This window comes from Oryctolagus cuniculus, chromosome 1, assembly GCF_051225735.1.
Source record: "Oryctolagus cuniculus isolate XC-2025 breed Fujian yellow rabbit chromosome 1, ASM5122573v1, whole genome shotgun sequence".
NCBI lineage: Eukaryota > Metazoa > Chordata > Mammalia > Lagomorpha > Leporidae > Oryctolagus > Oryctolagus cuniculus.
The window spans coordinates 234,048,422-234,069,819 of record NC_142867.1 but is presented as its reverse complement, the minus strand read 5'-3'; the positions used below and the strand labels follow the sequence as shown (position 1 = coordinate 234,069,819).

Sequence of the window (21,398 nt, the reverse complement as noted above, 5' to 3'; positions counted from 1 at the left end):
ATCTCCGGCCGGAGCCGTGTGGTTTGGACAACTTCTATTTATAAGAAGAGAGGGGCTGAACAACGGAGCAACTGCCACCGGGTGGGCACGCGGCCCGACCTCCGGCGGACTCTGCAGAGCTGAGCCAGACCCCGGAGGAGACCCAGGGCGGGCGGGTGAGACAGCTGCAGGCGTGGGGCCAGCTGCTTCCCCAGGGCCTGTGTCCTTCAAGGGGTCGCTCCGCAAGCCCCCGCCTACCTGGGTTTGTGCCAACTGGAGTCCAACAGGCTCAGCTTCCGCCCTGACCACCCCTCCTGATGGTCACGGAGCCGCGGCCCTCTTGCGATGCCACTGTCCTGTGTGGGCGCGGGTTCGAGTCCCAGCTGCTACGCTTCCGGTCCAGCTCCCTGCTAACATGCCTGGGAGAGCAGCAGCGGATGGTCCGAGTGCCTGGGCCTCTGCCCCTCACACTAGAGACCCAGATGGAGTTCCAAGGCCTTGGCTCCCGCCTGGTCCACCTCCTGGCCATCTGGGGAGTGGAAGATCTTTCTGTGCCTTCCTCTCTCTGTAACTCTGCTTTTCAAATAAATAAATACATAAGAAAGCTACCAGCAGCAGGGTGGGGGGAGGCCCGGTCACCCAGTCCCCCAGTCACCACGTGCTTGCTGTGGTGGGAGTCGAGGTCAGCTCACTCACGGGAGGCTGGGGCAGGGGTGAGGAGGGGCTCGGCAGTGTCCCCAGCACGCCCGGAATAAAGTCGGGGGCTTCCTCTGAAATGAAAGGCATCCTGAGGAGATCGGGGACCCCCCGTGGCCAGGCTGGGTCCAGCAGGAGCGGGGGCAGCGCGGCCTGGTCCTGGCGCTGACTCCGTGACTGGTGGGCCCGTGCGACCTGGGCAGGTCGCTTCCTCTCCCGGCTCCACTTTCTCAGCGGACAGACGCGCAGCTGCCGTAGTTAGCCTGACGATGCTGGGGCGGTGCTTAGGCCAGACAGGACCTGGCACATCCGAGCCATACAACGCATGGTAACTTCGGTTATAATCAAATGGGGGGGGGCAGTGTGTCAGACACACAACTTGCAGGAAGTGAACTATGCTCTGCCCAAAACATGAACAGGCGGCAGCTCCCCGGACGCGTCCCAGAAGTGACGGCGCCGAAGAGACAGACCAGCAGCGAGCACAGAGGAGGGAGAGCCTGGTCTCACACAGCGCCAAACCGCCTCCTGCTTCCCTACGGCAGGGGCCCAGGCCCTGGGGCCATCTCCCGCCGCTCTTCCCAGGCCACAGCAGAGCTGGATCAGAAGTGGAGCAGCCGGGACTCACACCGGTGCCCAGATGGGAGGCTGGCTTCACAGGTGGCGGCTTTACCTGCTGCGCCGGCCCCAGTAAGTAAATCTCAAAACAAAACAGAAAGCCCAGCTATGAATAGCAGTCACGGAGATGATGAGGCAGGCAGAGGAAGACAGATCGAGGGGCAGCCTCCGAGGACCCTGCGGTCCTCTTCTTCTGTTTTTGTTTTTGTTTTTTTTTTTTTTTTTTTTTTAAGATTTATTTATTTATTTGAAAGAGTTACACAGAGAGAGGAGAGGAGAGGAGAGGCAGAGAGAGAGAGAGAAAGAGAGAGAGAGAGAGGTCTTCCATCTGCTGGTTCACTCCCCAGATGGCCGCAACGGCCGGAGCTGTGCCGATCCGAAGCCAGGAGCCAGGAGCTTCTCCAGGTCTCCCACGCCGGTGCAGGGGCCCAAGGACTTGGGCATCTTCCACTGCTTTCCCAGGCCACAGCAGAGAGCTGGATCGGAAGTCGAGCAGCCGGGACTCAAACCGGCGCCCATATGGGATGCCAGCACTGCAGGCCAGGGCACTAAGTGGCTGCGCCACAGCACAGGCCCCAAGGTCCTCTTCTTTTTTTTTTTTGACAGGCAGAGTGGACAGTGAGAGAGAGAGACAGACAGAAAGGTCTTCCTTTGCCGTTGGTTCACCCTCCAATGGCCGCCGCGGCCAGCACCGCGCTGATCCGATGGCAGGAGCCAGGTGCTTCTCCTGGTCTCCCATGGGGTGCAGGGCCCAAGCACTTGGGCCATCCTCCACTGCACTCCCTGGCCACAGCAGAGAGCTGGCCTGGAAGAGGGGCAACCAGGACAGAATCCGGCGCCCCAACCGGGACTAGAACCCGGTGTGCCGGCGCCGCAAGGTGGAGGATTAGCCTATTGAGCCGTGGCGCTGGCCCTCTTCTTAATTCTAACAAATGACTGAGACAAGGCCAGAGAGCAAGGGGCAGTGGCTGCCCCCACATGGGCAGTGGGCACAGAGGACACTGCCTTCTGTCGGCGGTAGGGTTCACAGAGGAGGGGAAGGTGACGCTGGCCTGCTCGTGCTGTCACGTTCTCAGAGCAGCGGGCCAGACAGCAGCTCAAACTTGTCTTTCACGAACAGTTTCAGAGGCCCTTCCTCTGGTTCACCCGGGAGCCGGGTGCTAGTTTTCCGACGCTCCCTGCGTGGGGAGTGGTCAAAGTTCCTGCCACAGATGAAAGGGCTTCTCAGAGCGTGGCCTACAGACCTCCTGCACCGGAACCTGCTCCCTGTCACGACACAGGTTCAAGGCCCAAGCCCGCCTGCCAAGTCAGAACCTCAAATCAAAGTCTGCAGTGTCCAGGCAACAGGCCGAGTGTCCGGTGAGATGCCTGGCGGCCGGGCGGGAGGTGCCTCCCACCCCCACGCACACAAAGTCCACGCGGGAGTCCACCTACCGCACAGCGGAGGGCGTCCCCACTGAGGGCTGCCCTGGTCCCAGCCGCCCTCCATGTCCCATCTCCCCAGTGCGCACCACCACGCTGCCGGGCGGGACACCCAGGCCAACGTCCCAGGACGCTGGAGACCAAGTGCTTTGATCTGGCCACAGAGCCCGGGCAGGCTGGGGCTAAGTCAACCACCACGGCCAGGCCCTGTCTGTCATGCTGGGGACTTGACCTAGAAACTTCTCTGGGAGCCCCAGGACACGCAAGCCAGCCCTCGGGGGGCACCAGCTCAGCCTCACCAGCACACAAGGGGGCTTGTGCCCCTGGCCAGGTGGGGAGCAGGGCTCACCAGCATTGCTGCGCACTCACGGCCCTGCCTGAGAAACCCACCTGCAGCCTGTCACCGTGCTGCCTTCTGGTGACATTTATGTCTGGAAAAGCCAAGCAAAACACGCCCTGGCTCACTGAGTGTGCCTGCCCCCTTCTCCCTACCGTTCCTGAGCTACACATCAAACTCGCGGTGCCCGCGCCCGCCCGGTGCAAGTCTGGGAGTGCCGGTGGGGGCCCCGCCTGGGCCTGGGGGCTGCTGTGGCCTTTTTCACTGGACGTGACGTCCTTGCTCTCTCACCGGGGCTCTCAGCAGTGCTGCCCAAGGCCACTTGGGAGCTCAGGTCCCGGCCCCTTCTCCCCGGAACCACGCTGCATTCCCAGCCCGCCATCCTGCCAGCTTGGGCTCCAGGCTGGCTGAGCGGAGCGGAGCCGACCCTGCCACCTGCTGCTGTAACAGACCCCGAAAAGGAGCTCAGAGTGGCTCAGACACCAGCTGCACATTCCTCTGGTGCTGCCGCCCGACAGCGTGTCAAGGTGTTATCTGGCCGAGCACAGCTGACAGGGCCTTATGGGGAGATGTCACATGCCACCTCGATGGAGGATTAACACAGAGAATTTGGGGTCAAGGGTTTCGGCCAGACCAGCTTCTATTTATAAAAAGGAGCCTCTGGGGGAACCGGAAGGCCAGGAGCAAACTGGCCCGGCCGGGGACTGGTGCACATCGGCCCGCCCAGGGCTGCACTGGATCTTGGCGTCTCCCGTCTCACGGTTCCCCTAAAACTGCGTTCTGTCAGGGGGTTTTCTCATCAAACTGGAACCCGTCTCAAGGCGACCCTGTATGCCAACTAACGAGGCCACGCAGGAGACTAGCCGGAGAGGCTGCGAGCCGCATGGGGGACAGTGCCCGCTTCCTGGCTGTCAGGCCTCAGGTGAGGAGGGCAGAGCAGGGCGACAGGCTCTTCAACTCCACAAGGACCAGAGGGGGTCCGTCCAAGGCCCCGTGGATGGTCGGTCCCTCCTCTCGTGGACTGCAGACGGCAGGTGACAGCCACCCACGGACACTGTGGCTCTAGTTCCAGTTCTTGGCTCTGCTGCAGCTGGTGCAAGGGGGCGCTCCCGTAACCCAGCACCGAACACGACCATCTGCCGTCCGCGGAAGCAGCACCTCCGGGACGGAGGCTGAATCTGTACTTCACCAAGAAGTCCTGGGGGGGGGGGGGTGTCGCATGGGGACCAGCAGACCCGCCTGCAGCACCGGGGAGGGGTCGCTGTGGCCCACCGCCCCAAACAAGCCGACAGAACCAGGGCTCTACTAGCCCTCACAGGCAAACCGGAATCACATGCCAGGCTTTCACTCCGCCAGTTCATCTGTGCTAGAAACGTTTTCCAGCACGCAGAGCCCAGGGCGAGGACATCCGGTCTGTGAAACCCTCTGGCCTGGCCCTGTCAAGGCAACTGCAGGCTGGGACTCGGAACTCATTAGATCTACAGCAGGCCAGTCTCCACGCCGGTCATTCCTATGGCCTGTGGACGATGTTACAAATATCCAAACGGCCCTTGGCAGAAAAGGTTCCCCACCCTGCGCCTCCACCCTTTACAGCCCTCCCCTGCCAGTAGCTCAGGCCAAGCGTAGTCATGGTCTGGGGCTGAAAGGTAACAAATTCTCACTCAGACCCACTTTGATGTGAAGAGGTCCTTGTTTTGTTTGTCAGCAACTGTCTAGTATGAAAAATAGAATATCCCCAGGCCTGAAGAATACTGTACTACCGAGAAGTACTTCAGTAAACTAAATTAGGAGCGCTAGGCCAGGCTGGCGAACACCTGTCCAGTTCTTGCACCTTCTTGCTGGCGCCATCCTAACTCCTGGGTCTGCCCCAGGGCTGAGCAGACGGTGGGCTGGGCTGGCTTCCCACGTCCCTGTCCTACGTGGATACGGAGGCTGCCCGCCCTCTGCGCAGGGCAGAAGCAGCTGCAGGAATCTAGAGTTGAAGATGTGGGTGGGGGCTGTGCCGTCACAGCTCAGTTGTAAGCCACGCTGCCACGCAGTGACCATACCGCCCGGCCCTACCACCACCTCGGAGATTCAAGTGACTCCTGTGACGTGTTTCCATGCCTCCACCCACGCACAGAGTGGACCCTCTGGCAAAGAGACATGTGCTGGACCCCAGTCAGAGCCTCACGGGGCAGCCCCGCCCCGCCAGCACCCCTCCTCCTCTCTGCACGGAGGGCTCTCCGTCCGTGTGAGCGCAGGGCTGGGAGTCACGGCCGACGTCACCCTGACCACACGGCTTGCTGAGAGGCTGCGCTGTTTCTCAGCCAGAGAAACGGGCAAACTTCTCTCCTCGGTGTGATCTGAAAAAATCCAGACATTCTGTTTGGAAACAGCAACAGTTTAATGGCGGGGGTGGGGGTGGGGACCCAACACGAAACATAAAAAACAGGCGGTCTCCCAGCGTTGGTGTCTGCTGTCCCTGCAGGTGTGCGTGTTGCCACGCTTTCCCAGCCCGCTGCAGCGCCTCTCGGTGAAGAGCAGCCGAGAACGCGGGTGGCCACGGGAACCGAAAGGACGCCGACACCCACTTAGCTTCTCCAGCCACCAAAGCCCTGGACAGACCTGCAAGGAAGACCAGGAGAGAGGCGGCATCAGCTCCTGCTCCCGTACCCCATCAGGCAGCTGCCACTGCTGAGGTCGGGACTCTGGGCGCCACGGCTGCCGAACTACCCGGAGACACAGAGTGAGGGTCAGAGCACAGGACCGGGGCGGGCCTGGTGCCGGTGGTCAGCAGGGAGCTGTGGAGACACCGACAAAAAACTAAGCAACGCAATGCTCCGCTCTCAGCCGTGGGCCCTGAGACGGTGAGGCCTGCTACCTCCTGCTTGTTCCTACAGAGACCAACGAGTCCACAGACCTAGACCTGCAGCCGAACACCTCCCGCCTCCAGGGCAAAGTTTTAAAACAGGAAAAACGGAAACAGCAATGCACAAACACAGCACCAACGAGCACGTCAGTACCTCTCACCCCACACACTCTGCCTTCCTCACTGAGGCTCTCAATCAAACTCACACGCAAAAACGCAGACGGATACTTACGAGTTAGAGGACCCAAAGCTGAATCCTGAAAGAGACGACAGTGGCGCAGTTAGGCACAGGTACACGTGAAAGCCGTGGTGGCCCTGGTCTTCCCTGTCTCCGGTGGGAAATCTTGCCCTTTCCCTCCCGGACAGGCACAGCCCCTCCATTCCAGTGCCCCTACCAGAGGCTCAGCTCCACCCGGAAGCAGGGCAGCCTCCCCCGGTAAGAGCCTCCTCTTGGTTTTAAGGTCTCCTGCTCGGCCCCACCCCTGGCTGGCGGCAGAGGGTCTCTCACTAGGGGATCCTGTACCACACACATCCACTTCCGTAGAACAATGTGGGTGTGTCTCTTTCTTCCACCCACGTGTTCTCTTTTTGTTAGGAGGGCCAGGGAGGCAAGGCCCAAGGGTTCCCGGGCTGGCTCTGCCGCTGCAGGCAGCCATCGGCACCACCGGGCAGAAGAGTAACGGTGTGGAGCTTCCGTGCCCTGACCCTGCAGCAAGGACCAAACAGAACACACACGCTCCGCTCTGGAGCCTGGAGACTTCCAGGAAGCCTCTGCGTCCTGTTACTTGGGTCTGCTGGTCTGGATTTAAAACCAAGGTCTAGTAAGACTGTTACTATTTGGAGTTCTCAAACCGTGAGAGAAAATCGAGTCAGTAATTTCTTTATTTGGTAAGAAACAGACAATGGTATGAGTCTAATTAAAACCCAGAGAGAGGCTGGCACCGCAGCTCACTAGGCTAATCCTCCGCCTGTGGCGCCGGCACACCGGGTTCTAGTCCTGGTTGGGGCGCCGGATTCTGTCCCGGTCACTCCTCTTCCAGGCCAGTTCTCTGCTGTGGCCCGGGAGGCACCAAGTACTTGGGCCCTGCACTCGCATGGGAAACCAGGAGAAGCGTCTGGCTCCTGACTTCGGATCAGCGCGGTGCGCTGGCCGTAGCGGCCATTTGGGGAGTGAACCAACAGAAGGAAGACCTTTCTCTCTGTCTCTCTCTAACTCTGCCTGTCCAAAAAAAAAAAAAAAAAAACAAAAACAAACCCAAAGAGAACATGTTGTTTTTCAACCACTTTTAGTTTCTCAAATACTAAAACGAACAGTCGGGTGAAAACACCCATTTCTTTGGGGGAGACGGCATTCATCAGAGGAAAGGCAGGAAGATCACTGTACCTGTGAGGGAAAAATGTGCGGCCCACCTACCTCCTGTGCCCGATCCAAAACCAGAGAATCCACCACTCTGGGTCCCAAAACCGGAAGTCTGTTGGGACAGGGATCCAAAAGTGGGAGCGTTCTGACTCGCGAGGGTCCCGAAGGACGTCGTGTTGCTGCTGCTCCCAAACCTGGGTTCCAGGGACAAACAGACCCTGGTTGGCGTGGCCTCTTGCTCACTGCCCCCCACAAGCCGCGGCCCATCAGCCCAAGCCTCAGGCCCCTGCCAACCAGGACTGGAGGTGACAGCATGGTGTGTGCTAGCAGCACGTCAGAAAAATCGGGCTACAGCCTCGAGGAAACCTCTATCTGGGCTTTGGGAAGAAAATCGACAGGAATGCAATCAGCCAGTGCTGATTCGATGACCACCTGGCACCTCCGTCTCCCAATCCTCAATGTCAGCCTCTCACTTACTGGTGACCCCCTTCCCTCGTTCACCTGTCGGCTCCTCACGGGGTCAGGTGCGATGAGGCAAAGGGTCTTTCCCACAGACTGTCATCCTACTTCCTTTTTGTTTGCAGTTTCCAACTCATTTACTTCAGAATTTTGTGTTTGTTTCCTGAATCAGTAAGTGCTACAAAAAACACTGGACAAACAGCTTCCATTCGGGGCATTCCCTGGGCAACCTCACTCGGGGGTTTGTTCTCCTGATCTGGTCCAGCAAACGACGCTGAGTGACGTATCATCTAACCCTTGAACAGTTTACAGGGGTATCTGGCGAGCAGGGGAGAGCCTCGGGGGTCTTGGGGTAACTCGGTGAGGGAAACAGATCAGTGCTCTGAGATCCTGGGCACAAGTCCAGCCCCCAAAATGCTCCCCTTTCCTTCTTCTTCTACTTCTAACAGTAAGACAGAGATGGCCAGGGCTGGGGCCGGGGCTGGGGCTGCAACAGGTCAAGCCACTGCTTGCAACGCTGACAGCTGTGTAAGCGGTGCTAGCGTGACTTACAGCTGCTCTGCTAATGCGCCTGAAGGCAGTGGAGGACGGTCCAAGTGTTTAGGCCTCTGCTACCCATGTGAGAAACCAGGATGGCGCCTTCATGGCCAGATCTGGGGAGAGATGGCCTTCTGGGGGAGAAAGTCAGTGGATGGAAGATCTTTCTCTCTGCCTTTCAAAAATAAATCTTTTTTTTTTAAAAGAAATATTTTATTCATTTGAAAGGCAGAGTTACAGAAAGAATGGGGGAGAGAGGGAGACAGAGAGGGAAAGAGGGAGGGAGAGAGAGCGAGCGAGCGAGCTTTCATCTGCTGGTTCACACCCCAAATGGCAGCAATAGCCAGGGCTGGCCAGACCAAAGTCAGGAGCTAGAAGCTTCCTCCAGGTCTCCCACGTAGGTCCATGTACCCAAGCGCTTGGGCCATTTTCCACTGCTTTCCCAGACCATTAGCAGGGAGCTGGATTAGAAGAGAAGCCAAGACGTATATTTTGGCCACGGACCCAATAGCCATCATGACCTTTTTCTTTTTTTTTTAAACAGGTAGAGTTATAGACAGAGAGAAAGGTCCTCCTTCCACTGGCTCACCCCTCAAATGGCCGCTACAACCGGCGCTGCGCCGATCCAGAGCCAGGAGCCAGGTGCCTCCCCCTGGTCTCCCATACGGGTGAGGGCCCAAGCACTTGGGCCATCCTCCACTACCCTCCCGGGCCACAGCAGAGAGCTGGACTGGAAGAGGAGCAACTGGGACTAGAACCCGGTGCCCATATGGGATGCCGATGCTGCAGGCCAAGGATTAACCAAGTGAGCCATGGCGCCGGCCCCAAGAAGCCAAGTCTTGAACCAGCAGTCACATGGAATGCTGGCACTGCAGCTGGCAGCTTGACCTGTTAGACCACAAAGCCAACCCCATCAAATATATAAATTAGGGGCTGGCGCTGTGGTGCAGCAGGTTAAAGCCCTGGTGTGCAGCGCTGGCCTGTTGGCCGGCATATCATATGGGCACCGGTTCGTGTCTTGGCTGCTCCACTTCTGATCCAGTTCCCTGCTAATGTGCCTGAGAAAGCAGTGGAGGATGGCCCAAGTCCTTGAGCCTCTGTACCCACGTGGGAGACCCAGAAGAAGCTCCTGGCTTCAGATCAGCTCAGCTCCAGCTGTTGCGGCCATTTGGGGAGTGAACCAGGAGATGGAAGACCTCTGTCTGCACCTCTCTAGCTGGGCCTGTCAGCAACAGTGTCATCCTCTCAGATGCTGGCCAGGGTCAGAGATGGGCTCAAGGCCAGGGGTCTGAAATGGGTAACGGCTCTGGTGGAGATTTAGTATCGGAGCTGGTGCTGTGAGCCTCGCTCTAGAGCAGTCAGTCAGGACGCACATGGCAGAGCCACTCCGGGAAGAATATGATACCTTCCTAACAGTAAAGGAAACAGCTGGTTTGAAATAAACAAGTAAAACCTCAAGATTCCCAGTCAACCCGAATCTCCCACAGCTGTGCAGAGCTGGGTGCTGGGCCCTCACTGCAGAGCTCGGGTTGGTCAAGAGCTGCCATGAAGCCTGGGTCAGGCTGGCCTCCAGGTCTCCGCATCTTGCTCACCTTCCTGAGAACTTCTGAGCCTCTTCCAAGGAGCACGGGGTATGAATAACATCACTGTTTACTTCCACCGCCTGCAGTGCCAGCATCCCATATGGGTGCCGGCTTGAGACCTGGCTGCTCCACTTCCTATCCAGCTCTCTGCTATGGCCTGGGAAAGCAGTAGAAGATGGCCCAAGTGCTTGGGCCCCTGCACCCGCGTGGGAGACCCGGAGGAAGTTCCTGGCTCCTGGCTTTGGATTAGCTCAGCTCTGGCTGTTGTGGTCATTTGGGAGTGAACAGTGGATAGAAGCCCTCTCTCTCTCTCTGCCTCTCCTTCTCTCTCTGTATAACTCTGACTTTCAAATAAATAAATCTTTAAAAAAAAAAAAAAAAAAAAAAAGACAACAAAAGATAAAGATGCTAGCTTCCGGCCAGCATCTCAGGTTCCCTGCTATTCCCCAGAAAGCCCAGGTCTTCAGCTTTCCCTGTCTGAGCCCAGCACTGAGAGTCGGAAGCCTACAGAATCTCAGGTGTGAATACCTGCGGAGGGGACACTGCAGTCATCACAGTTGTTTTACTGGCACTTGGCGGTGTGGCCAAAGCTATTTTTCTCTTGGGGTTTTGGTAATCAGACTGGAATTCTGGAGCCCTTAAAATAAAGTGAACCCCAAGGCAGCAAGCGCGGCGTTGAGGACTGGAGTGGTCGCTGTGACTCTCCACTCTCCACGTGGAGGTCTCCTGTCAGTGTCCAGGCCTGTGACTGTGCCTGACTGTGGGACGCAAGGCCCACACGGGGAGCCTCGAGTGGAGTGGGGACACGAGGTATCGCCTGGTCAAGGACGATGGGTCTAACATAGAAAACTCACGGGAAGAGAGCCTTCCTAACTGTGGAGTTACACAGAGAGATGGGAAGATTGATCTTTCATCCACTGGCCCACTCCCCAGGCGGCTGCAACGACCGAGGCTGGGCCAGGCCTGAGCTGGGAGCCGGGAGCTCCATCTGGGTCTCTAGCGTGGGTGCACCACAGGCTTTCCCAGGCCACAGCAGAGAGCTGGACTGCGAGAGGAGCAGCCGGGTCTTGAACTGGCGCCCATGTGGGATGGCAGCACTGCAGGCAGCAGCCTAACCTGCCGTGCCACAGCGCCAGCCCCTGAAAATACTTCTTCTCAACTGCAAACTTAAAAAGTGGTTAGGAAGGGGCCGGCGCTGTGGCGAAGCAGGTAAAGCCGCTGCCTACAGTGTAGGCATCCCATATGGGTGTGGGTTTGAGTCCCGGCTGCTCCACTTCCAATCCAGCTCTCTGTTGTGGCCTGGGGAAACAGAAGATGGCCCAAGTCCTTGGGCTCCTGACCCACTTGGGAAGACCCGGAGGAGGCTCCTGGTTCCTGGATTTGGATTGGCGTGGCTCCGGCCGTTGCGGCCAACTGGGGAGTGAACCAGTGGATGGAAGACCTCTCTCTCTCTCTTCTCTTTCTGTGTAACCCTTTCAAATAAATAAATAAATCTAAAAAAAAAAAAAAAAAAAAAAGGTTAGGAAAGGGGTGGGCTTTGGTGCAGTGGTTCGGATGCCACTGGGTGACCTGCATGCCATACTGCAGTGCCCGGGCTCAAGTCTCAGCTCTGCTTGACCCCAGCTTCCTGCTAACGAGCACCGCGGCAGACAGCAGGCGATGCCACTGATCTGGGTGTCCTGGAATGAGTTCTGGGCTCCAGGCTTCAGACTCACTCAGACCAGTTGTTGGGCATTTGGAAAGTGAACCTGAAGATGGAGTCTCTCTCTTTCAATAAATAAAGTAGTAGTAGGGGCCGGCGCTGGGGAGTAGTGGGTAGAGCCAGTGCCGACATTCCATAAGGGCACCAGTTCAAGTCCTGGCTGCTCTACTTCTGACCCAGCTCTCTGCTATGGCCTGGGAAACCAGTAGAAGATGGCCCTAGTCCTCGGGCCCCAGCACCCGCGTGGGAGATCTGGAAGAAGCTCCAAGCTCCTGGCTTTGGATTGGCCCAGCTCTAGCCCTTGTGGCTACTTGGGGAGTGAACCAGTGGATGCAAGACCTGTCTCTCTCTCCCTCTGTCTCTCTGTAACTCTGCCTTTCAAATAAATAAATGAATATTTAATAAATTAATAAATAAATAAGTAAAGATTTTAGTGCATGGTCAGGATGGTAAATTTTATATTATCTATCTTTTGCCACAATAAAAAAATCAGTTTTATTTACAAAAGCCTGAGCTTCCTTAAGCATGAACCCAGCACTTCTGTAAGACAAGACCTGTGGATGAATGGGGACTAGAGGACTTGCTGAGCCTGCTGCTTCCACACCTACGCTGCTCTTCGCCCCATGGATGCAGCTGGAGGTCCCTCCTGGCGTCACCCCCACGGCTGGGAGCCAAGGAGCAGAGGCCACCTTTGGCCAGGAAGCTGCCGAGACAGAGCTCTTCCCTTCCTTCAGCCCCACTGAGAGGGCAGGGCCTCTGCTGGCCGGTCCGGTCCAGCGGCGGGCAACACAGCTGACAGCCTCCTACCCTCTTGCACATCCAACAGAACCTGGCCTGAAAGTAACGGGCCTTCCCCTAGAAGGGAACCGGAGTCCTCCAGAGACTGGTGTGCCGACTGGGAGAGGAGCCTTTGGCTCTCGGTCAGGAGTTGGGAGAAGATAAACTTGTTTCCTCAGAACGAAGTCCTGAGCCTGGTGGGTCCCCCTCGGGGGTTCCCCAGGGGGCTTACCCGAATCCTCCCGCGCTGGCAGCTGCAGTACCCTCTCCGAACACTTTGCCTCCCGTCGAGCCCAGAGGGCTTGTAAAGGCTGGGGCTGAACCGAATGCTGGCACCCCTCCAAACCCAGGGGATCCCCCAAAAGTAGGAGGGCTGCCAAACACTGGAGCAGCACCGAAGCCACCTGAGCAAAACAGAGGCAAACAGAAATAGAAGAGAGAAGGAGACAGGAAGACATGGAGAAGTGAGAGAGCGAATCAAAAGAAGAAGGGAAAACAGGTTAGACATTCCAACACAAAGAACCACAGTGGACGGCATTACCCCACAGACCACACCGAAACACAAAGCCCAACCAAACCGCCCCCTTCACCTTCTAGCAGAGGAACCTGGGGTCCACTCAGGGAGAGCTCCCCCAGACTCTGAGCAGACCACCATGGAGGACCCCCTGGGGGCTGTCGGGTCCTCTCCCACCCCCACCTGCTTGGGACTTCTCGATGAAGACCACCCTTAAAGCTCCCGTCCCTCCCCAGCTGCGGAAAGATGACAGATTTTATTACTTATCAGCATGTACAGGGAAGGGACCTGGCTTCAAGGAAACCCAAACTATAAGACTAGAGGCCCCAAAGCCCTTCTCTGGGACAACCTGTGAACTGGGTCACAGCGGGGACAGAGATGCCCACGTGGGCACCCAGCCAGGAACCTTTTATTTATTTACAGCCTGGTGGCCACACACGGCTTTCACCAGCATCCTTCCCTCTCAGCACGAAGAATCTGTAAAAACTGCTTTCCTTCCGCAGTCTGGTGCGGCTCCCCCTCCTTCGGAAGAAGGCTGCTGTGTGGCTCCAATACAGTCATCTGTCACCTGTGAGGACAGCCTGCGTCCACACTCCTTCCACAAGCTGCTGCTATTACTGCTCGATGGCCACGAGCTGGCCGGAGGCGGCGCGTACGCAGGTGACCACAGAAAAGGGGCAGGTCACGGACGTGGCGGGAAGACAGAACGTCTGCCCCGGGTTACTCCTGGTGCTCCATGACAGGGCTCCGAAATCTCCACGACACTGAGAACTCACCCTCGTAGAGCAGACACTCAGTGAGTGCAGGTGGAACTGAACGGGAGGAGTGCACTCGGGGACGACCTCCCCGGGGAGCAGGCACTTCTAAAATGAGCGGAGCACGCAAACGGAGTCACAGAGGCCAAGTAACACCCAAGGACACGAGAGCCAGAGGAGGCAGGGACATTATTCTCCCCTTTCAGGAGGTGACCCTGGTGTTAGAAGGATGAATCTGGTCTCATTATAAACATCACCACACCGTAAGCTTTTGCTACCCGAAAGACCACGTGTGAGGGACAAAGAGCTCCCGGCTGAAGCCCTCAGTGAATGTTTCCTTTGTCAACCACATGCTCGTCTACCATGAACAGCTTTTGCTAACACTCACCTTGAGGTAAACACTCTGCATTTTAAAACCTTGAGTGAAATTCCAGCCATGATATTGGAGACTGTTGATTACAAATATAACAGACTGGAAAAAAAAAGTGCTAAAAAGCCCTCGCAGTTGAATAATTCACCACCAGCCACGGATCTAGTTACACTTTCTTCCTGGACACGCAGGGCTTCATCTAGTGCCTCTACTCGGTATTGTTCAGACTTCTTGGTGGAAGGTGAGTGAAAAACGAGAAGTCACAATGATACAGAAGGTAAACTGGACAGGGGACAGCAGGAGGCTAAACACACAAAGTGCCCTAAAACCATGCCCTGGGTCACAGCCAACTCAAACAGCAGAGAATGAACAGCCTGGGCTTACTTCTGGGGACAGGCAACTCACTCCTGCTGCTAGGAGGGGCTGGATTTTATCCGCTGCTGCCCTGCTGGTATTTCTCCTCCAGAAGAATCAGAAGTTGACTAAAGGCCGGCCCCGCGGCTCACTAGGCTAATCCTCCGCCTGAGGCACCGGCACCCTGGGTTCTAGTCCCAGTTGCTCCTCTTCCAGTCCAGCTCTCTGCTGTGGCCTGGGAAGGCAGTGGAGGATGGCCCAAGTGCTTGGGCCCTGCACCCCATGGGAGACCAGGAGGAAGCACTTGGCTCCTGGCTTTGGATCGGGTGTAGCACACCGGCTGTAGCGGCCATTTTGGGGGGTGAACCAAAGGAAGGAAGACCTTTCTCTCTGTCTCTCTCTAACTCTGCCTGCCAAAAAAAAAAAAAAAAAAAAAAAAAGTTTACGAAAACCCACCAATCATAAACTTCCTGTTTTACTGAGGCCCACTGTGTGCCAGGTGTGATCCCAATTAGCCTGGGATCTTTATTGCACAGGGAGGGAAACCCAGCTCACGGCCTGGTCACTTGTCTAGTGCAGACAGCTGGCAGGCGGTGAAGCTGGGACTGGAACGAAATCCGTGACGGAAAGTCACCTCGCATCTCCTCGGGCACGCACCGCTGCCGCCCTCCGCGTCACCAACGCACGCTGGCAGCTCAGCCCACCTTCCTCCTCTCCTCAGCCACCTCCAGCAGATTACTCTCTAATACAATTTTACTGAGGGGAGCAACACTCTGGACATTTTTTCAAAGACCCATCTAAACCATCAACCTGAAATCCTTCTTAAATTAAGAGGGGATAATCCTAAGGCCCTGGCAATGGCACGGCCCGCACAGGAAGGCTACCGCCTCTATTTAAAGCAGGGCTGCCTGCTGCTCAGGGCTGGACAGCCAATGCCGGCTGTGCAGACAGCAAGCCTCCTGTGCTGCTTCGGCAGCAGGCTCACCATTCCCCACATCTGCAAGGCAGCTTTCTCAATCTAGGTGCCTCCTTGGGCAAACAGTGAGATGGGAGGATACATTTTCTGTACGACTGAAGAAAACGACAGGGTCAGATTCTCAAACCTACTGAGACATGATCCCACGATAAGGAACCCACAGAAGAAAAACAGAAGAGACAAAGTAAAGTCTTTGGACTTGTAAAAAATAAAATAACTAGACAACAGGTCTTGATGACTAATGGACTAGAGTTTCTCAGTTGAATCTTCACATTCGCCTCTGTAAGGAGGGCTGAAAGCTCTGAGACCCTTTCATTTCTAAACTGGTCACTGGATGTGTGGGGGGTGGGGGGTGGTGGTAAAATAAGGCTCTGATGCCCATTTCCAGTTGATCCCAGGGAGCGTACAACAGACGTGAAACCAAAGACCAAAGCACAAGTCGCAGTCTGAGGTGCAGCACGCGGTGCATTTGGACAGCACAGCACCCCAGGTTCTAACAGGTGAGCTCCCGGGTACACATCTGGGGCAGCCCCACCCCTACGTCAGAGCCACCTACGCATCTCATCATCAAGGAGGAGCCTATTCCTGGAAGTCAGCTTCCTTTCCAGGTATCCCCTACATACGAGGGGAAGTCACCTACCCATTCGCTCACCGAATGGGACTACTTTCTCAGCACACAGCTCTCCCAAACCACCTTCCTTAAAAGACACAGTCTTTGGTGCCTGCGATGTGATGCAGCGGGTTAAAGCCACAGCCTGCAGTGCCTGCGTCCCATGTGGGTTCTGGTTCACTTCCCATCCAGCTCACTGCTAACATGCCTGGGAAAGCAGTGGAAGATGGGCCACGTCCTTGGGCTCCTACACCCACATGGGAGACCCAGAGGAAGCTCCTGGCTTCAGCCTGGCCTAGCTCTGGTCAGCGCAGCCACTGGGGGAGTGAATCAGCACATAGAGATCTCTCTGTGTCTCTTCTCCAACTCTGCCTTTCAAATAAGTAAACCTTTTGTTGTTGTTTTACAGACACGGTCCTTTTCACACAGTCTTCCATTAAGAAAGGCAGGCGTATGGACCCTTGGACCCTCTGTAGGTCTCAGAGACAGACAGGGTAGAGAGGCAACCGGCAGATATGAAGTGTATGTTTTATATCTAAACACATATTGCTCTTCAAAATTTTTAATTATATATGAGTAAGATTTAAGTGTAAAATGGCCCACAGTTTCCAAATGTGCTCCTATCTTTAAAAGTAGTGCCGGGGGTGGGCATTTGGCGTAGTATTCAGGATGTCCCACAGCTCCACACTGGAGTATCCGGGTTTCAGTCCTGCCACCTGAGTGGGAGACCTGGATTGAGTTCCTGGCTTCTGCTGGGCGCAGCACCTCTGGCCTGGTCCGGGCCACTGAGGGCTTTCTGGATGTGAATAGGCAGTGGGAGCTCTCTCTCTCTCTCTCTGCTGGGATAAAAACTAGCATTGGTCATGTTCTTTCTTCTTGGCTACAGGAGTATTTTCCAAATGTGGAAATTTACTGGACTGTATGTTTATGCTATTGTGGATATCATATGTGTGCATGTACGTGTATATGAAAAAACATTCTGCTATACATTAGTTGACAATAAAAAGAAAAAAATGATCCGGGAAAGAAGGAAAAACACTGCAGACACGATAGCAAACCATCTGCTTGGCCATCACAGGCAACGGGTGCCCAAACTAATGTGCAACTCAGGTGCTTTCCTGCTCAGAGTTTAGTGTCGTTTTCTTCCACGTTCTCGGACCTTGGCGGTCTACAACTGTTCAGTATTCACAATGCAGTCTGTGCTTTCCCCATGTAGAGACCTCCCAGTGCTATGAATGCAGAAGCTCAAAATGTAAGACTGCACGGGCAGGAACGGTAGTGTCACCCACACTCCAGTTCTAGTCCCTGCAGATGAGCACTCCACCGAGAGCCGCCTCCTTCCAGATGTCTCACGTAAGCACACATTCACCATAATGAACATGTATGAGAATACCTGTTTTATTCGGTGTAGAAAACCCAAAGCCTTGGGATGCTACGCTGCCTCCTCCCGAGCTGAAGGTGCCCGCAGGCTTCTGCTCGCCAAAGGATGAGCTTGCAAATCCTCCAAACGTCTTGGCCCCACTGTTTCCAAACAGGTTAGAGGTATCTGCAGAGAGGAAGAACACGTGTGGGGAGTGTCGAGGGAGAGGAATGTCCGGATTTATGCTCAGAACAGACAAGGAAGGAGCGTCTGTTGGGTGTCTGGGGAGACAGTTGACAAAGCAGCCCAGGGCCCGGGCTCTCACCCTGGCAAGTCTGTCAGCATTTTGGCACCAGGCTCATGACTTGTTGGCATGATTCTATAGGCACACAACAGCCAGGAGAGGCTTCTTGGTGGAAACTCACCCCGTGCTCCCACAAGCACTGGGTCCACCCAGCACCGAAGAAATGAGGGCTCAGCTTCAGAAGGGACTGCCTGCTTCTGAAAAATGAGCTGGCTTCACCATAAATGATCGGCTTTGACACAGACATCAAATTTTGTCAAACTACGGAGATTAAGGTAGAACGAATCCAAACCAGGCACAATGGGTTCTAGCACTTCCTGCTTTCACAGTCAAGTTAGGCACAACTGCTGTCACCTGCGCTGCTCAGAGAATGGCAGGCCAAACAAAAACATGCAGTTTCTTGCAAGATGCTCCAAGTGGTTGGGCCCTGCCACCCAGGTGGGAGACTCAGAGGAAGCTCCTGGCTCCAGGCTGGCCCAGCCCTGGCTGCTGCAGCCATCTGCAGAGTGAACCAGCGGATGGAAGATCTCTGTGTTTCCCTCTCTCTCTGTAACTCTGATTTTCAAATAAATAAATCTTTAAAACACAAAAAATCATGCTGCTCCTATCTCTGATCTGATGGGAGCTGGAGACATTCTGAAGAAGGTCAAGAGGCCAGCAAGACTTCCAGTCTGTTTTCCTCTTTCTAAGAGGTTTAATTAAGCCCTTGACCTTTTAGATGCTTATCTAGTAGGTCACTCCCTCCCTCAACTATGTACTGAATCTGCTTCAAGAATTGAAGGAAAAAAGGAAACGGACTAGCAGAAACCAAGATGAGTAAGAAGGTTTTTCCCCTCTTTGTCTGTTATAAGAAATGCAAACCTGGCAGGAAACATATATAACCAAAGCCAGACACACAGAAGCAATCGCTCAGATAACACAAATATCTGGATTTTCCCCCTTCACTTTGGAGTGGGGGAAGGGAAGGGATAACTGACATTTCCCCACCATGACTGGAAGGGTGATTTATTAGAACTGATTTGAACCCACAGCGAGGTAGAGAAGCTATCCTGAACGGGGCGGATGTCCAAAGACACAGGTCTAAACAGGAAGTGAAATGTGTGCTGTGTGGGAGACGGAGACTGGACCACGCCACCAAGAAGTACAAATGCTGGTGTCTGCGCAACACCACTCTCTCCCAAGCCACTTGGCACACACGCAGAAGGTGAAGGCAGAGGGAGGGAGGGCAGCCCCAGGGCGCTGTCAAAGTCGAGCTGCCTGTCAAGTCCCCATGCCTCTCATCTTTCTCTGCGGCCAATCCCACCCGACAGGAGATTAACTTCTAGAGGCAATCATCTCCATCTACAATCCATGAAGCGCGCGTGGCCTCGTTTCAGGGACGTGGCTACCTCAAATTGCTAGGTACCAGCAGCACATCAGCAGAGCACACCATCATAATCACTGCCCTGTAAAATCCCAGCTGACCTCTCAGCCTGGCCAAGCACCCAGATGGCCCGTCTGTCGGGACTGACAGCTGTGAACAAAGCGCTTTCAGTAGCGCAGGCCGGTTTATCACCTGCTGGAGCCTACGACAGGCTCTCCTGGGCAGTCGGGGGTCACACGGGACTCCTCGGAGAGCACCTGCAGTGCTGGGGCACAGGGAGGCTCCGCAGGCCCTCCTTCACCTGGTGTTGCAGGAACCGAGGGCTGCGATTTTCTGACTTTCTTAGTGCTTCCAAAGCAAAATTCCAAACAGTAAAACAAATTCAAGTTGAGGGTTAGAGGTTGGATCTCGGAGCAATTGCATGAAATGAGAAGTAAAATGATTTTATTGGGGTAATACTGGGAGACCAATTCCTCAGAGTCCAAGACCACTCAGGAGTCTCTGGCGCAGAATAAAGCACAAAGCCTGCAGGCAGACGGGGTCAGGCTGCCCAACAGCCGTGTGACCTGGGCAAGGACTTACCCCCTCTACCCGCCTCCTCACACAGAACACGGGGCAGCAGTTCTGACTACGCAAGGCTGCTGGGAGGCTGACACGAACCTGGAGCACCCAGCGCAGACAGGAGACTCAGAGAAGATGGCTTTCCTGGGGCAGGTGTCGTGGTGCAGCCAAGCCACCACCTGCAATACCGGGCGTCCCATACGGGCACTCCACTTCTGATCCAGTTCACGGCTAATGGCCTGAGGAAGCAGTGGAGAATGGCCCAAATAATCGGGTCCCTGAATCCCTATGGGAGACCTGAAAGAAGCTCCTGGCTCTGGCCCAGCCCAGTCCCAACTGTTGCAGTTATGCGGGGAGTGAACCAGTGGATGGGAGATCTCTCTCTGTCTCTCCCGCTCTTTCTCTGTAACTCTACCTTTCACATAAATAAAAAATCTTTAAAACTAAAAAGAAAAGATTACTTCCCTTTTCTGCACCTTCAACTCTTCCTTCTATCTCACTCACACTCAAAGAAATACTCAAAGCAGGTCAGCAGTAGGAAATGAAACTTTCTTCGTTTTGCAGACTCCTCGCACTCCACCAATAAAGTTGTCCTCACTGCCACGTGCAGGCTCATGAAGGGCTCTGCACGTTGAGAACCGTGCCTTTTACCCCAGGTGCTCCGAAACGAACCGGCACAAACTGCCGCCTGCTCCCCCTGCTCTGCCCGCAGCACAGCTCTCGGTTCTCTCCTCACGGATCCGAAGCGGCAGTCTCCAGCTTAGGAAGATGAGCTAAGAGGGCCCCTGAGCTGAGGGCAAGGTTTCGGGGCAGAGACCCTTCCTCACTGTGCATAAACCAGCCAGCGGACGACGTGCACGAGGGATGGCAAGTACTGACCAAAGCGGCGTCTTCTCTGGGCTTCCCCCGGCACAACCAAGCTCTTCTGTGGTCTTTCGGTTGGCAAAAGCACCTGAGACCAGGGTCTGACGTAAACTCAGTGTCGGCAGTCACAGGCAGCAGGGCCATTCCCTGCAGTCTAAAGTCACTACACAAGAAGTTAACACACACTCAGAAGGGGAGGCTATCCAAGACGCTCCGGGTCCAGGGGACAATCACGGCTTTCAGACCCTGGGATGGAAAGAACGTGCTAGGCCGACCCCATAGTGTCCTGCGGACAAGACTGAAGGAGGCAGCAGGTCCTTCTGGGTGAAGCTCATGGACATGCTGAGTCTTAAATGACCCCAGGGGCTCGCAGTTTATTTTTGGTAGAGTCTCTGAGAGAAGCAGCCCTGCCAAGCTTTGAGCCTCTGGATACAGAACATGCCAACTCGGAGCAGTCGTGTTCCTGGCTTGTCTTTCTTGCACATTGCCACAGTTCTCATGACTACTCAAGGCTAAGCAGGGCAGCTGCAGGACTAGGCAGCCTGTGGCATAAATGTCACAACAGGAACTGCGGGTTGGCTCGATCTGCGCCCAGAAAGCCACAAGGGAGAGTGTTCCAGGCCCTGCAGAAGGAGCACAGGGGTCACCAGGCAGGCGCCCACCCACTGCCAGGCTGGGGAGGCTATCCCAGCGGCAACACGCTGGCCCAGAGCTTGGGGAACACAACCTGAGTCCTGGCTGTGCACTTGGCAGCTCTGTAATCTCTAAAGCCCACAGGCCCGCCTGGGACACCTTCCTCCTCAGCAGACAGTGTGGCCGCCACTAGAAGTTGTGACCAAGGAGGAGCCCACGTGCACTGAGCATCTGGCACAAAGCAGGTGATCAGTAAGTTCCCTTCTGCTTCCTGTTCTGAGAGCAACGGAATCCCAGGGCCGTGGGCCGTCTGGAGGGAGAGGTCCCCGTGGGCCTCGCCGGCTCTTAGGTGCAGTGCACAGACCGATAGCTACACACCCAACCCCACGCAAAGAGCAGGTCCAGCCGGACAGTGG

At 55.6% G+C, this 21,398-nt stretch overlaps 1 protein-coding gene across 15 annotated transcripts in view; it reads right to left on the bottom strand.

The window, feature by feature from the left end:
• Positions 1 to 5,416: 5,416 nt before the first annotated feature.
• NUP214 (nucleoporin 214) overlaps positions 5,417 to 21,398 on the bottom strand; it is a 108,662-nt gene continuing 92,680 nt past the window's right edge. For 14 of the 15 annotated variants that reach the window (XM_008249052.5, XM_008249054.5, XM_008249053.5 and 11 more), the window contains 5 exons: positions 17,291 to 17,443; positions 12,551 to 12,722; positions 7,315 to 7,454; positions 6,133 to 6,157; positions 5,417 to 5,656 (listed from right to left, as the gene is read on the bottom strand). In XM_008249052.5, coding sequence (XP_008247274.2) covers positions 5,623 to 5,656; positions 6,133 to 6,157; positions 7,315 to 7,454; positions 12,551 to 12,722; positions 17,291 to 17,443 — 524 coding nt within the window. In that variant the 3' untranslated portion in view covers positions 5,417 to 5,622. Of the gene's footprint in view, positions 5,657 to 6,132; positions 6,158 to 7,314; positions 7,455 to 8,780; positions 9,824 to 9,868; positions 12,723 to 17,290; positions 17,444 to 21,398 lie in introns of those variants that run through there. The other variant, XR_016226132.1, reaches the window with a different exon arrangement.